The sequence below is a fragment of the Psittacula echo genome (genome assembly GCF_963264785.1).
Source record: "Psittacula echo genome assembly, chromosome: 6".
In the NCBI taxonomy this organism is placed as follows: Eukaryota; Metazoa; Chordata; class Aves; order Psittaciformes; family Psittacidae; genus Psittacula; species Psittacula echo.
Window position 1 is genome coordinate 1,125,360 of NC_137743.1, and position 15,151 is coordinate 1,140,510.

General features: G+C 43.4%; 1 protein-coding gene across 1 annotated transcript in view; it reads left to right on the forward strand.

Annotated features, from left to right (window-relative positions):
• Window positions 1-2,601, forward strand: part of TCERG1L (transcription elongation regulator 1 like) — a gene marked incomplete at both ends in the record, with an annotated part of 79,891 nt that extends 77,290 nt beyond the window's left edge. Inside the window, 2 exons of the mRNA XM_080621474.1 lie at window positions 634-752; window positions 2,445-2,601. Of these exons, the coding sequence (XP_080477600.1) occupies window positions 634-752; window positions 2,445-2,601 (276 nt within the window). The remainder of the gene's footprint in view (window positions 1-633; window positions 753-2,444) is intronic.
• Between the last annotated feature and the right edge of the window lie 12,550 nt (window positions 2,602-15,151).

Below are 15,151 nucleotides of genomic sequence, written 5' to 3' on the forward strand. Positions count from 1 at the left end.
CAGTTGGCAGAATTTTGTGCCATAGTGAACTACTTGGTTCCCTTTCAAGACATCAGAAATCCAGATGCTGAGGCCATGCTGTGTATTTAGCTGCCAAATACTGTCAGAGGAAGGTCATCGACCATTCCAAACACATTGAAGCTTTTGGGTGTGTGCATACAGAGAGTCGTGTGTAAGCTCGTGGGGTTTGACAACTGATTTGAAAGGTCTTCAGGCTATTTGGGGGAAAACTACAGAATGTTGATGTTTAGATTTATAGACATTTTCAGGAATTCCAGCAAGTTGGGAAAGATGTGAGATCCAAAGTAAATAACTGCAGTCAGCTGTGCAGATGCCCAAAAATAAGGCTATAGGCATGAAAACGTGAGCAAGACACTGAAGTCAGGAAATTGTGATTTATGTTGCTCTCGGAGTTTGGATGAGGATGCTATCTGTCCATATTGTACCTTTTCCTATCCACTTGTTTTGTGAGAACAAGCTGTTTGTGCTGCATGAAGTGGGTTCAGCTGCACATTGAGTCAATGAGGGCAGATAAGAACTGCAGGTCTGGAGATTGACAGCCCTTTGATGAAGCATAAATACCGTGAAGGCTTTGTTAATAAGCTCTGTATCTTGTTTCCCTTTCTTGGAAAGATATTTGAACAGTTTGTCAAGACCAGGATCAGAGAAGAGTACAAAGAGAAGAAAAACAAGTTATTGTTAGCCAAAGAAGAGTTTAAAAAGCTCCTTGAAGAATCTAAGGTATCACCAAGGTATGGCATTGCCTCGTTGAGTTGTTGAGATAAGCTTTCTCATTTAGCCTATGCTTATCAGCCCTAGAAAGCTGTAACACTGGGCAGACTCTTCATATCCAGCTTGTACATCCATTGTTCCAGTGCTGGGTTGGCATTTCTTCCCTAATATTTTGTTATATTATTGGGAGAGGGAACATTCCATCCTTCCCTGTTCCTTTCTCCCTCTCTTATTCACAATATATAGTATTTTGCATAACACTTTTATTTTATCTGCATATATATGCTGTAATTATAGAACACACACATATCCATTAATTAGATAAAATCAATACATATTAAACCTCATTTACATTAGGCATACAGGTGTAACTAGTGAAAACCCATTTAGGTTTGCCTTTTGATGGAGGACAAATATAATTCAGCCAAGTTAATATTAATGGCACATCGCTAAATTAAAATAAAGCATGCAGTGGCAGAATCTATTTTTCTACATTGCTTTTTAAGTAATGGACCCCAAACTGCACCATTGAGAATGCAGAGCTGAGGATGCTGCTTTCTCATTTGTAAATGATATGGAAATAAAGGGTTATATATTAGAAATCCAATTAAATTATCGGAAGTGAGAAATTAGTTTTCTCTGCTCAAATACGCGGGTAATTGTACAGCACTTCCTGCCCAGACACATAGGTTCAAGCAACACATCAGGCTGTGTGGAAGTAATAACAAGCTTTTTACAGCAAAAAGGAGAATATTCTGGGCTAATGTAGCAGCTAAATGCTGGTCCCAGCAATGTGCTGGCCTTGAGGACAGAGCTGTTATGTTAATGTTTCTGTTGAGCTGAATGCAAGACCACAGCAGCAAAGAAACTCATTTTCCATCAACAGTCTCTGGCTTGATTCTGATAATGCAATGAGATAAATAAATCAAACATATTTTCAATAAGAAGAAAACAGGCCTTTTCCCAAGGGACTCTTACAAATCTGCACAGTGTTTAGAGCTCTGATTCAGCCAAGAATAAGAATTGCAAAGTCGATGTGGCAGAGCGCAGGGACTGAACACGATCACTGACAGGAGAAGCAGGCAGCGGCGCGGTGCAGAGGGCAACACAGGCAGAGATGTCCCATCACAGCATCCTTGGCAGCACCTCTGGGACCAGCCGAAGTGCCAAGCAGCCAAGGGAAAACCCACTGACCTGGAGCATTTCCAGTGTCCCCGTGTGCTTCTCTGGAGTGGTGGGGATCATTGAATCCCACACCGGTTTGTGTTGGAAGGGACCTTAAAGCTTCTCCAGCTCCAACCCCTGCCACAGGCAGGGACCCCTTCCACTGGAGCAGCTTGCTCCAAGCCCCTGTGTCCAACCTGGCCTTGAGCACTGCCAGGGATGGGGCAGCCACAGCTTCTCTGGGCACCCTGGGCCAGCGCCTCAGCACCCTCACAGGGAAGAGCTTCTGCCTGAGATCCAGTCTAAATTATTCTAGTATAAAACCTCTTAAATTAAACTTTTTAAAGCCTCTCTAACTGCTGAGGCTTTTAAAACAGCCATTTTTAAAGCTTATTTTTGTTAATTAACGAAACATCAGGCAAATTGCATTAGGGCAGGTCCCCCAGAACATCCTTGGGTTTAGTGCCTGTATGAAAAGTCAGACCCAGGTTAAAGTCAGAGAGTGGATTGGCCAAGTCACAGCTTTTAAATGTGTCTCTTTTCTGCAGAACAACGTTCAAAGAATTTGCAGAGAAATATGGAAGAGACCAGCGGTTCCGGCTCGTGCAGAAGAAGAAGGACCAGGAGCACTTTTTCAATCAGTTCATACTTATTCTTAAAAAGAGGGACAAAGAAAACAGGATAAGGCTACGGAAAATGAGATAAAACCTCCTGAAACTGGCAATAAAGACACAGGTCCGGGCTGTGACTGCAGTAAGGAACTCACATGAAGGCTAAAGCGTTCAGGGTTAAACCTGGGACAGCTTGATGAAGAAGAGGAGATTCCTGAGGAAATGTTCCTCTAAGCGGAGTTTGGTGAACATACATTGAATTTGGGAAGGCTGTTCTGCAGGAATCAGAAGGATATTTTGTTCTCAAAGAATTAATGTTTCATATTGAAGCTCTCTTTTGTACAACATCCAGAGTTTGATGCATTTCTAATTGCCATGTCAATCCCTTAATTGTTTTAATTATGCAAATTACTTGTAATATACACAAATTATGAATCCAATGCAGGTTTATAATTAAGCAGAAGCAGATGCCATCCATAACTATCTCAAGATATTTCCATCATTTAGGGGATTCATCTAAAGCAATCTTTTGGCAACTTTGCGCATTACCCTACAGTGTTTGGAGGTGCGGTTGTATGCAGGAATCCGCTACCCGGTGTTCATACGTCTCTGTCCAGTTCTCTGAGTAGTAGTAATAAGATATTAATTGTTAATGTTAGTGAAGAGTGTGGAAATCTTGGCATATGTTCCATAAGAAAACCCTTAAGTTTCAGAACTAGCTCTAAACTTACCGTGGATGGTGCTTTTGGACACGCGGGTGATAGCAGCATTTCACTGTCAGCGGTCTGAAAAGAAGTTAATTTGTAAACCCCTCCCAGTATGAGTTATGTTGCTGTATGTGAAAAGTCTGCATGAGATTTTTCTCATCATATTTGTATACATAAATATTTAACTTTTTTAATTAATAAATATTTTAAGCCAATTTTCAGGGGGGGTTAAAGTTTCTGAACTGGTGGGAATGTTGGGTGAGAGAACACAGGTCTGAGGGGTTTTACTTGAGAGAGGGAAGACCAGGGAGAGTTCCCTCCACTCATGATTTGTGTGTTAATTCCACTAGTATCAGTTGGAATTTGGAGCATATTGAGAGCAAAATAGTTGCTCTGGCTGTGAAGGCAGGATACCATGACTAGAGTAACTCAGCACAGCAGTAAATCCCTTCCTTTATGCTGCATGAAAGACACACTCTCCTCTGTGGTCATAATCATTTTCTCATTTGACCTGATTTTTAAGTTATTACCCAATAGATTTATAGATTTCTATTTCCTAAGTAAGCTGTTGATATTTTCTCCAGCTGATGGCAATTTTTCTTTAGCCTTGCACTGGGTATTTTTTATAATCAAGGAAATAAAGGGGATTTTCTAATCCTTTGGAGAAATGAACTCAGAATAATTCAAAGAAGAGTATTTAACGTAAGATACGTATAGTCACAGAATGGTTTGGGTTGGAAAGGACCTTCAAAGGTCATCTAGTCCAAACCTCTGCTATGAGCAGGGACATCTTTATCTAGATCAGGTTGCCCAGAACCACATCCAGCCTGGTCTTGAGTGTCTGCAGAGTTGCCACATGTAGAATCATAAAATCACAGATTGGTTTGGGTTGGAAAGGACCTTAAGATCATCCAGCTCCAACCCCTGCCACAAGGAGAGATACCTCAAACTACACCATGTGCTCTGTGTTCAACCTGGCCTTGAACACTGCCAGGGATGGGGCAGCCACAGATTCTCTGGGCACCCTGTGCCAGCGCCTCAGCACAGTGAAAGAATTTCTTCCTTATATTTAACCTGAACTTCCCCTGTTTATGTTTAAACCTATTACGCGTTATCGTATCACTGCAGTATATACCACATGCCTGGGCAACCTGTTCCGGTATGAAGTATGTAGAGTTTCAAACTTCTACATGAAAAAAGAAGTCATTTATTTCTATGAGAGCAAGATCTGACTGAAGCTGCTGGTGGTGTGGGTCAGGAAACGTGTTGCTGTGCTGGCATTACAGGGTTTAACGATGCTGCCCGTTTTCACAAGTGAGAGTGATGCTTCGGGACTGAGCGAGCTGGAGTGCGACCTGGTAGATGCCATTTGGTTATAATGGCTTGCAAGATGTGTGATAGCCACTTACAGCTTTCTTTCACAATTATTTTTACATCCCTGGAGGAGCCTGGTTTGCTCCCAGCCCTGTGCGACTCGGGAGTCCTGTGGGAATGATGTAGAGACAAATGCTGTTCACTTCAAGTGTGGTAGGACCAGGCAGCAGTGACCTGGGAGAAAGATGTAGGTTGAGTAGGCTGAGAACAGACGTCACTGGGGCTTTCAGAAGGTTTTGAAGGTTTTCCTTTTGAAGAAAGAGTAAGCTGCAGCAAACCAATGAGACGAGGCTTTTATGACTACAGCGTTTCTGTTTCAGTGGCTTGTAGCCCATGTGTTGTTTTCTGGTTTAACTGCATGTGTGTATCCGGACCTTCTACTGCCATCCCCTATTTTGAGTATGAATAAAATGGGATATTAATATTTTGAGGATTCTCCTTGATTTTAGCATTTCCTGACAACGTCAGAAATCCTCATCACAACGTAAATATGATAGTGAATGGGTAATGCCCCATCCCTGGCAGTGTTCAAGGCCAGGCTGGACACAGGGGCTTGGAGCAAGCTGCTCCAGTGGAAGGTGTTCCTGCCTGTGGCAGGGGTTGGAACTGGATGAGCTTTAAGGTCCTTTCCAACACAAACCAGTCTTGGATTCTACGACTGCTTTTCATTATCAGGATTCTCCTCAGACTTGGCAGAGCGTATGGCCACAAATGTGTCACCATCACACATTAATGGCATATATTGAGTGCCAAGACATTATAGCTGTCTAAGTCCAGGGGAGATCACCTGTGGAGTCATACCCAACACCTGCCTGTCTGCCTGCCAGCTTTGGAGGCAGGATCAGTCCCCACAGCTCAGGTGCAAAGCGCACACAGAGCTTTGATCTTCCTCAGGGGTCTCTGGAAAGCACTAGGCTCCATGAAGTGCTCAGAGTTGGTGCTTTTTCTCAGGAAATACAATTTTTCCTGAGTCAGTTATTTCTTTTCTGCAATATATCTGAATTTGCACATGCTGGGTTTCACACTTCAATGTGTCTAAGTCAAGCTATGTCAAGGATGGACCAACAGTGCTGCCTACCCTTGATCATTGGGAAGACCATGTTGACAATAGTTTTGTACGGAGCTCATCTGTGTGAGGTGATGTGGTGGCAGACCCATCAGTAGAGAACACCAAGGAGAAAAGGAGATGCTCATATAAGAGAAGACTGAAGAAAAACCTTAAACCCCTCAGCCTTTGTTTGGCTGGTTCAGTTAGGTCTGGAAAGGGAGATCATGATCTGAACAAAGAGAGATGATTTTTACCAAACCTGAACAACTCCACAAGAATAAATCAGAGGACACTGATTTCATGAGTTCGTTAATTTTCAGGACTCACTTTTTCCCTTCTAAATCGAGGGCACTCTTCCTTTTATCTGGGTAACCAAGAGGAAAATCTAATTATTCCTGACTCGAGCAACCCATTGCAGATTTTCTGGCGTGGTTTGAAGAGAGCAGCACCCGGGGGGATTGTGAATAAATTGTTCAAATTAATGTTACAAATTTTGTTCATCTTTGTTCATTTTTTTTCATTTGTTCATTTTTTTTCCAGGAATCCCATGTTTCCTAATATCTGGCACATTAAAACAAGTGCAATCCATCTTTTAAGTCCTGGGCTCACTGGGATAACTGGACATAGGTGGGTTCATGAGGAGGATTCGTTTATCCCAGGTCACTGCCGTGACGCAGGGGTGGGAGACTGCTGGGGTCATGCTCCTTCCCATCTTCAATGCAGATTTTCTGACCCTGGTCTTTTCATAACAGCAAATATCAATATCCAGAAGGAGTCTTGATTTGTATGGAATTCATTCATAGACTCACAAAACAGTTTGTGCTGGAAGGGATCTTAAAGCTCACCCATTTCAGGACACCTTCCACTAGAGCAGCTTGCTCCAAGCCCCTGTGTCCAACCTGGCCTTGAACACTGCCAGGGATGGGGCAGCCACAGCTTCTCTGGGCACCCTGGGCCAGCGCCTCAGCACCCTCACAGGGAAGAGCTTCTGCCTAAGAGCTCATCTCAGTCTCCCCTCGGGCAGGTTAAAGCCATTCCCCTTGGCCTGTCCCTACAGGCCCTTGTCCCAAGCCCCTCTCCAGGTTTCCTGCAGCCCCTTTAGGCACTGGAGCTGCTCTCAGGTCTCCCCTTCAGGAGCCTTCTCTTCTCCAGGCTGCCCCAGCCCAGCTCTCTCAGCCTGGCTCCAGAGCAGAGCTGCTCCAGTTCTCAGCTTGTGGGCTCAGGTGCATCCAACCTACCCTACACTTTTCACTGCCCCAGCTCAGAGTTACCTGAGCAGGAGGAGATAACTTGGGGGTGCTGGGCCCATTTCTCCTGTGGAGCAGTGATGGTTTGGCTGTTGAAAGTAGAAAAAGGTAAATTTTTACTGGATTTCTGAAAATGAGCGAAAGAAAAAGTGTTGGAGGGGGCGCAGATTTGTGAGGTTTTCCTTTTCTTATGTAAAGTTAGAAAACAAATATTCTGTAATGACTCTAAGTGATCCTAAAGGAGCCAATAAAAGTGTGTAATGACACTGAAAGTTGCTATTTCTGCAGGGGAAATAAAGTGGAAACAGAATCTTCAACAAGATTTGTAATAACTATAATATGTCTTTGTTGTGAGAGGATTAAAACCTTTGCTATGTTTTAAAGTACCAAGAAAATGAAATGCCAGCAGCAGCAGAGTCCAAGCCCACCATAGCAACAAGGGACAGAACTGGAAATGAGTTTGGGAATACATGGTGCAAGAATGAGCTAACACACATTCAGAAAGAAGCTGCTGGTGTTGGTGAATTTCTTAGGATATTGGATTTCTTAGGAGCAGAAAATCTTTTATCGAAATGGAAAGATTTTGATCCTGTAGCATTTGTTCAGCACTGTATTTGTATTTCAGTAAACCAGATCCTGGTTTGCTTTGTTAAAAGAATTATGGACATTAAACTTGGAATGTAGGGGGGAACACAACAAACAGCACTGCCCTGTTCCTTTAAGCCATCCCCTGTGTTCAGTAGCCTCAGCTGTGGATAATCCCACCTGGTAGGGATTGGGCTATTTTAATTCTCTAAACCTGCAGAAACAGGTTTCAGGGATCTCAGGTGATTCATTCCTTAGTATAACTGCTCTTAGCAGGAAAGCTTTTCTCTTTCTAGTGTGAGTTTCTCCTGTTGCAATTGAAGTCTGTTATGGCTTGACCCATATGGACATGGGAAGCAATGTATATACTTTATATTTTGCCTGGGAACCTGATATATTTGAAGCAGTTGGCTCTTACGTCTGAGCAATACCCAGTCTTGGAAATAGGATAAGGAAAGGGGCTAGAGTAATGGCCATGGAGCTGCTCCATGCACGGGCTAGACATGTGTACTACCTGATGTCTGTTCATGTGGTGATGCTTATCAAGGTACTGGGTTCCTTGCTGCTTGATGGAGTCTCCAGTTGATCTGCATCTTCTTTTGGTTGCTCCATGATTTCGTGTCTGTGAAGGACTTGGTGTTTTGCTCAGGTAAGTGCCTCAGGGGGTTTGTATTGTCTGCTCTTTCTCAATTTTCAAGTTGGAAAAGCAAAGCACTACAAAGTCTGTGATGGTTTCCAGTTTAACCAATAGCATAGAGAGAACAACTCTGAAACCTCAAAAAATCCCAGAACAGGACATGCTTAGATGATATGCTTGTAAGTTGGTTGGGTCATTGATACTGAGATGCCCACAGGGTACATGCCTAGACAGAGCTTTGGTTTTGCCTCCCTTATGAACAAGGAAGTTGTAATTTAAAACTAAGTTGAGGTGAAATGGACTGTCAAAGGCTTGAGCTGGTTGCATACCAGATTCACATGCTGATAGAATACTAATAATTAGCTTGAATAATGCTGTTGCAAGAGTGATCTGTTTGTTTACAACCTGAACAGGATGAGATTTGACAAAAAATGAGATAAATAGGAGGAAAAAGCAAAGGTGAGAATCCTATGGGGGTTTGTCTTTAGGAAAAATGAAAAAGAGAATAAATTCTGAACAGTATGAGCAATGTGGATATACACAAGAGAGACTGTTGATGGTGGTTCTTCATGGGGTTTGGCTTGGGGTTTTCTCTGCTTTTTGGCCTAACAAGGCTGCAGATTTTGGGGTAGATAAGAAGTGGTTGAGCAGCAGTTGAGGTCATTCTGTTCGCCTTTCTTAAGTACTTTCTGGCTCTCTTTTTTAAATTTAGGTCTTCCTATTGGATACTTATTCCTATCCTCACTCGGGTTTACCTCGGTAAATGTTACTTTCAACCCATTCCTCTGGGAGCACATCTTGATATTGCTGTGATCATTGTTGGGAGAGCTAATCTCTAGCACAAATGAAGAGAAGTCACAGAAATGAAAACAAATGATGGGAATGTTCCCAAGAGACCACAAATTTACTTTTCTAGATTCACAGCGAGATGCTTTGGGTTTGCTTCTGTGAGCAATTTAACTTGATTTAGCCTTCCAACCGTCAATGAAATATCTATATATTGTATTTCTTCAGCAGTGGCTGTGACATCCAGAATTGTTGCCTCTCCACATGCTTTTCATAATGAATACACTTCTGGCAAGTTTGCTTCTCTCAGAGCTCTTCGTGGTTTTCTTCCACTTACTTGTCTTGAGGTTGTTGTATTTAATCATGTTCACGCTGCAGAAGGAAAGAGGGCAGTAACTAGAAACACAGAAGAAATGCTTTCTCTTGGACAGGGAACTGAGTTTCATGACTGGCTGCAGAGAGAGAACTGAAGCTGATTTGCTTTTGAAGAGTTTGTGAGAAGTTGCCTTGAGACAGTGAAGTGGATGCTCTGTCTACCCCTGACTGAATGCTTTATACTTGGTTAAAATTGCTATCAATTGGACTTCTTTTTCCCTCAAGCATCCTATACCAGATTGGGAGAGACATTAATGCAGAACCCTCCACATGTCTGTCTGTAGTTTTGTGGTGCATTAGCCTGGTTTTTCAAGATATAAGGTGAAATACGTAGCTGTGGAGATGAAATAAGTGGATGTATGAAAACGGGTTGGGAACCCAACTGCTGAGTGTTAGAACATGAGCAGCTGCAGTCGCTGGTTTGGCTGAATGTACTTGACATTGAGAACAATAGGTTTAAATATTTCTAAGCACTCAAATCTCCTAAAAACTGACAACCTTTAATGTGCAGATAAAGGGTTTTGCTGAAGTTCCTGCTGATATCAACAAAGTTGGACTTCACCTTTTGGGTCATAAATGCTTACATTTGCGCAATAACAAAGAAAGCAGGGGCTTTGGTCATCACTCCTCAGCTCTGTCCTGTTCTACATCCCTGCAGAGATGCTTGACCCCTTCCCATGCTTTAGTCGTTCCACCCTTACAATAGTATTTTTCAATCTGATTTCCAGTCCAACCCTGGAAAACACATAACAGTTGTTCTTTCCCTTCCTTAGTGGTCCTCTGCCTGGTGTGCTGGTAGAAAGGGCCCCTATCCTGACATCACTCACCCTAAGTAAGGCAGATTTCTTCCAGCCTCTCAGGTTAGCAACTCATTTTTACAATTGCCTCTTAGCTTTTCCTTGTACCTACCACAGTTTATTTCTATGAAGGGCTTTTTCAGTGATCAGCAAAACATAATTGGATGCAGTTACCACAAAGGTACAAGGTAAATTTAAGTCTTTCATGTTTCTGCTTGACGATCACCTTTGTTTTGGCATAAATTAACCCCCAGGTGCCTGATCTCACAGTTTTTATTGTTAATCATTTCCCATTGCTATTCATCCTGCCTTCTGTGCTGGGTTCATTAACACCTTGCCCAGCACCCCTTGTGTGGCATCCTTCTTGAAAGCTCTTTGGAAGCCCAAGTGCATCACAAAGAGAGTTTGCCTAAAAAGTGCCTAAAATATCAATGCTAAGCCACACATGAGTTGTGGAGCTATGAGCTGTGGTCTGTTCAAGCCAGGCTGGACGGGGCTTGGAGCAGCCTGCTCTAGTGGAAGGTGTCCCTGCCTGTGGCAGGCGACTGGAGGTGGATGAGCTTTGAGGTCCATTCCAACACAAACCAATCTGGGATTCTCCACCCTCCTGTGCTTGTCGTTTCCTGCAGTTTCTGCCAATTAAAGACGTTTGGACTCTGATTATAGCAGAAGTGTTTGTCTTCACTCACAGCTCATTCTCCATCCACTGTATTTCATAGAACCATAGAACAGTCAGGGTTGGAAAGGACCTTGAGATCATCCAGTTCCAACCCCCCTGCCATGGGCAGGGACACCCCACACTAAACCATGGCACCCAAGGCCTCATCCAACCTGGCCTTGAACACCCCCAGGGATGGAGCATTCACAACCTCCCTGGGCAACCCATTCCAGTGCCTCACCACCCTCACAGTAAAGAATTTCTTCCTTAGATCCAATCTAAACTTCCCCTGTTTCAGTTTGAACCCGTTACCCCTTGTCCTGTCACTACAGTCCATGCCCAGGTTTAGCTTCAGGAAATAAAATGAAAGATATTTTTTGCTGGTTTAAACTGCAGCTGTTCCTGTCCCCCCTCTTCACTGAAAACTGCAACACATGCCTTTATCTTCTCTTTCTAGTTATATACCTGAATAAGTTGTCACTATTTAACTCTGAAACAGTTTTCAATATATACCTCAATGTCTTCTGTAGTTGATTTTTTGGAGTTTGCTGTACCTTTTTATTACCAGAAGCTTTCTTTGCCAATTCAGCCTTTTCTTATTTGCAGGCTCCCAACACCCCTGCCCCCCTTCTTTGTGAGCTTGTTACTAGAAGGAAAAAAGCCTGTCCTTGTAAGTCCTCATTCTTGCTCGAGATGCAGATTTTGGGCAGCTTTTCAGTTGAACTGAAGAGTCTCCAGTTCTGCATACATGTTGCTGTTGCTCTAAAGATTAGTCTGTATCTTTCTGCATTAATTTTCCCACATTTGCCTGTTGGAATCTCTTTTTCTATAGCTGTCACTGACTTGGGACAAAACTGCTTTGGGATTAACAAATCAACATGATTTTTTTTTCCTTATGTTTTCCTAACTAGCTGTTTTATGCAATCCCCAGCATTTATCAACCCTACTCTTAACACGGCATCATCTTTTGTTAGAGATTTTTCTATTATGCGTTCAGCTAGAGCAGCTCTCGTGTTAATTCCTCTCCCTTGGTGCTTTCATAGCAGAGCGCAATCGCATTGAGATTTCTGTTCCTATCTTGTCCTTCCTGTTACAAGAACCTCCACTGCCTCTTCCTCAAACAGTGTTGTCCTCCTGAAATATATAAAAGCAAATAAAGCACCTTCAAGGGGCACTTGTTGGAGGTTGTGTTCTTCAGCATCATCCCAACTTTGTGAGCAGCATGAACAGGCTTTATGTGATGAAACAAAATGTCCTTTTTAATATATTCTTCCTTTTCCTACTTGGAAAAGTTCTTCCCTGGCATGCAGGAAAACAGCGTTTCTGCCTGGAACAAGTGCTGCATGAAAAACAAAAATACATTTAAGTGTAAAGAGAATTCTTAATAAAGTCCTTCCACATCTGAAATGTCGGTGGTTGTAAGCGCAATTGGCTGCGACTTCCAAGGCTCATGTTTTGTTTGGATTAAAAGTAATTTTCCATAAAATGTGATTTTTTTTTTTTTCCTTCTAAAAGAATTAAATATTGATTTAACAATTCAGTCAGTCAACTGGAGGTTGACATGTCATCCTGCCTCCGTTCTCTTACAAATTGCAATGGTATGTTTTTATTCTTTAACAAAAGCTGTTTATTTTTCTCACTGGTATTCAGAGTAGCTGTAATGTTAAAGTGATGGGAAATCCTCTTCCCTTCAGCACCCAATGGTGCTTCTCAGAGCGAAGAGCGTGGCAGGGACAAAGAGACTGAGGGGGCTGTGCAAACCCTCTCTGTGGTTAAAGGAAATCTGTGTGGATGGTTAGACTGGGAAGGTCATAAAATGGGAAAAATAAGAACTTTAACAGAACGTGAGCAATGCAAATGAGCTGGGTTTGGTGGCACAATGTGCAATGTTAGTTCTCTCCGCTCAGTTGCCATTTAATACGTGGAATCCTAAAGTAGGATAAAGGCATTTAATTCATTCGTAAGATTTTGTATGTGGCTTAAGGTGAAAATCAAGCCTTGATTAAAATGTATTATTTACAGACCATGGAGAGCTCTCTCTTCTCTTCCATTTCCTCATTTAATGTCTTTCTGGAGGGACACAGATCTAAGTATCTGTTAGATTTGTGATCCAGCACCTACTGGATGATGAAAAACCACTGTGAGGGTGCTGAGGCACTGGCACAGGAGAAGCCGTGGCTGCCCCATCCCTGGCAGTGCTCAAGGCCAGGTTGGACACAGGGGCTTGGAGCAAGCTGCTCCAGTGGAAGGTGTCCCTGCCCATGGCAGGGAAGTCCCTTCTGTCCTCCTTGGACCAGTGAGAAGCCAAAAGCTACCTGAACTCACAGTATCACAGTATGTTAGAGATTGGAAGGGACCTCAAAAGATCATCTAGTCCAATCCCCCTGCCGGAGCAGGAACACCTAGATAAGGTCACATAGGAATGTGTCCAGGTGGGTTTTGAATGTCTCCAGAGAAGGAGACTCCACAACCCCCCTGGGCAGCCTGTTCCAGTGTTCTGTCACCCTCACTGAGAAGAAGTTTCTTCTCAAGTTTAAGTGGAACCTCTTGTGTTCCAGTTTGTGCCCATTACCCCTTGTCCTATCATAGTTTGCCACTGAGAAGAGCCTTCTGTTGCATCTCACTGTTCTTTTCTTCATTGTATTATTGCATCTTTGAAACCTGGCCATGCTTCATCCCCCACTGAGAAGCAGTAGAGAGGGGAAAAGTAAAAAACCTGAAAAAATATATTGCCTGGGTGATGTGCTCTATGTTTAATTAGCTTGAAGTCATAGTGAGGGCAGTTATTGCTTGTCATCTGCAGCACCGTTCTCCTGGGGTGGGATCCTGGTTTATGAGAGATCCTGGTGGTATTTAATTCTTGCTAGTTATAAATTCTCCTCTTCCCTCTATCAGAAAAGCCACGGGGTTTGGGAGTGTTTGGCCTCCTTACAGGAAAAATTAAATAACTTTCAACACTGAAACATCCTCATTCTTCAAGACCAAAATATATAATCACCTGGTATCTTCCCACATGCAGAGTTGAATAGAGCACAGATAGATGATGTGGTCATCTCCAGGATAAATACGGACTGTCTTTTGGAGAACATAGCCCCAGGCAGTCTGCATGGGTTGTACTGAAGGGGGAGAATGGCCCCAAAGGTGCCTTACAAACCTTTAGCTGACATTTTGACAACAGAATGACCTGCAGTGTTCGCGGGGCTGGCATGATTGCTTCCTACGGTCATTGAGTATCTGGATGGTGTCTGCAAAAATGGTGCAAAACTGTCCTGGGTTCAGCAGTAGCAGTCATTTTTCTCCTTCTTAGTAGCTGGTGCAGTGCTGTGGTTTTGACTTCTGGCCTGGGAATAATACTGATAAAGCCGATGTTTTTAGTTGTTGCTCAGTAATGTTTACCCTGACCAAGGACTTTGTGAGTCTCATGCTCTGCCAGGGAGGAGGGGAAGCCGGGAGGAAGCAGAGACAGGACACCTGACCCAAACTAGCCAAAGAGGTATTCCATACCACAGCACGTCACGGCCAGGATGTAAAACTGGGGGCAGTTACCCGGAAGGGTTAGATCACTGCTTGGTCGGAGGGTGGTGAGCAGTTGTATTCTCTTCCCTTGTTACTTCCCTTATCATTATTATCATTGGTGGTAGCAGCAGTGATTTGTGTTATACCTTAGTTACTGACTGCTCTTATCTCAACCCATGGGAGTTACATTCTTTCAATTCTCCTCCTCATCCCTCTGGGAGCGAAGGGAGGAAGGCGGGGGGGGAGTGAGTGAGCGGCTGTGTGGTTCTGAGTTACTGGCTGGGCTTAAACCATGACAAAAACAAAGCCTTATCCTCTACTGCTTTTAATGGAGGAGGTGTGGATTGGATATTAGGAACAATCTTGACTAAAAGGATGTCAGGCACTGGAACAGGCTGCTCAGGGCAATGGTGGAGTCACCATCCATGGAGGTATTTAAAAGCCGTGTAGATGTGGCATTTGGGGACATGGGTTAGTGATGGTCTTGGCAGTGCTGGGTTAATGGCTGGACTTGATCTTAAAAGTCTTTCCCAGTCTAAGCCATCCTATGATTCTAAGCAGACATGGCTCTCAGCTCTGGCAATCTCCATGCATTATTCTGGCCTCACCGCAGCCACTCATAAGGGATGCTGGAACTTTTTCCCCAGTGTAACTTTCCATCCATGCAGTTGTCCCGAGGACCTCCAGGTACTGCTGGGCTCCTGTCCCTTGTACCCTACAGCAGCTTAACACCAGTGACCTAAAAGTCAATTTCATTGTGCTACAATCACTTAGGTGGGTATTGGGTGAGTGAGTAATAAATTGCTGCTCTTGATGAGCAGCAAAAGGTCTCGGTGCAGCAGAACTGATCGTCTCTGTCTGACATTTAGAGCAGACGGGCTCAGGGGACGTGCTGACAGGGGCCTTGGCTGTCA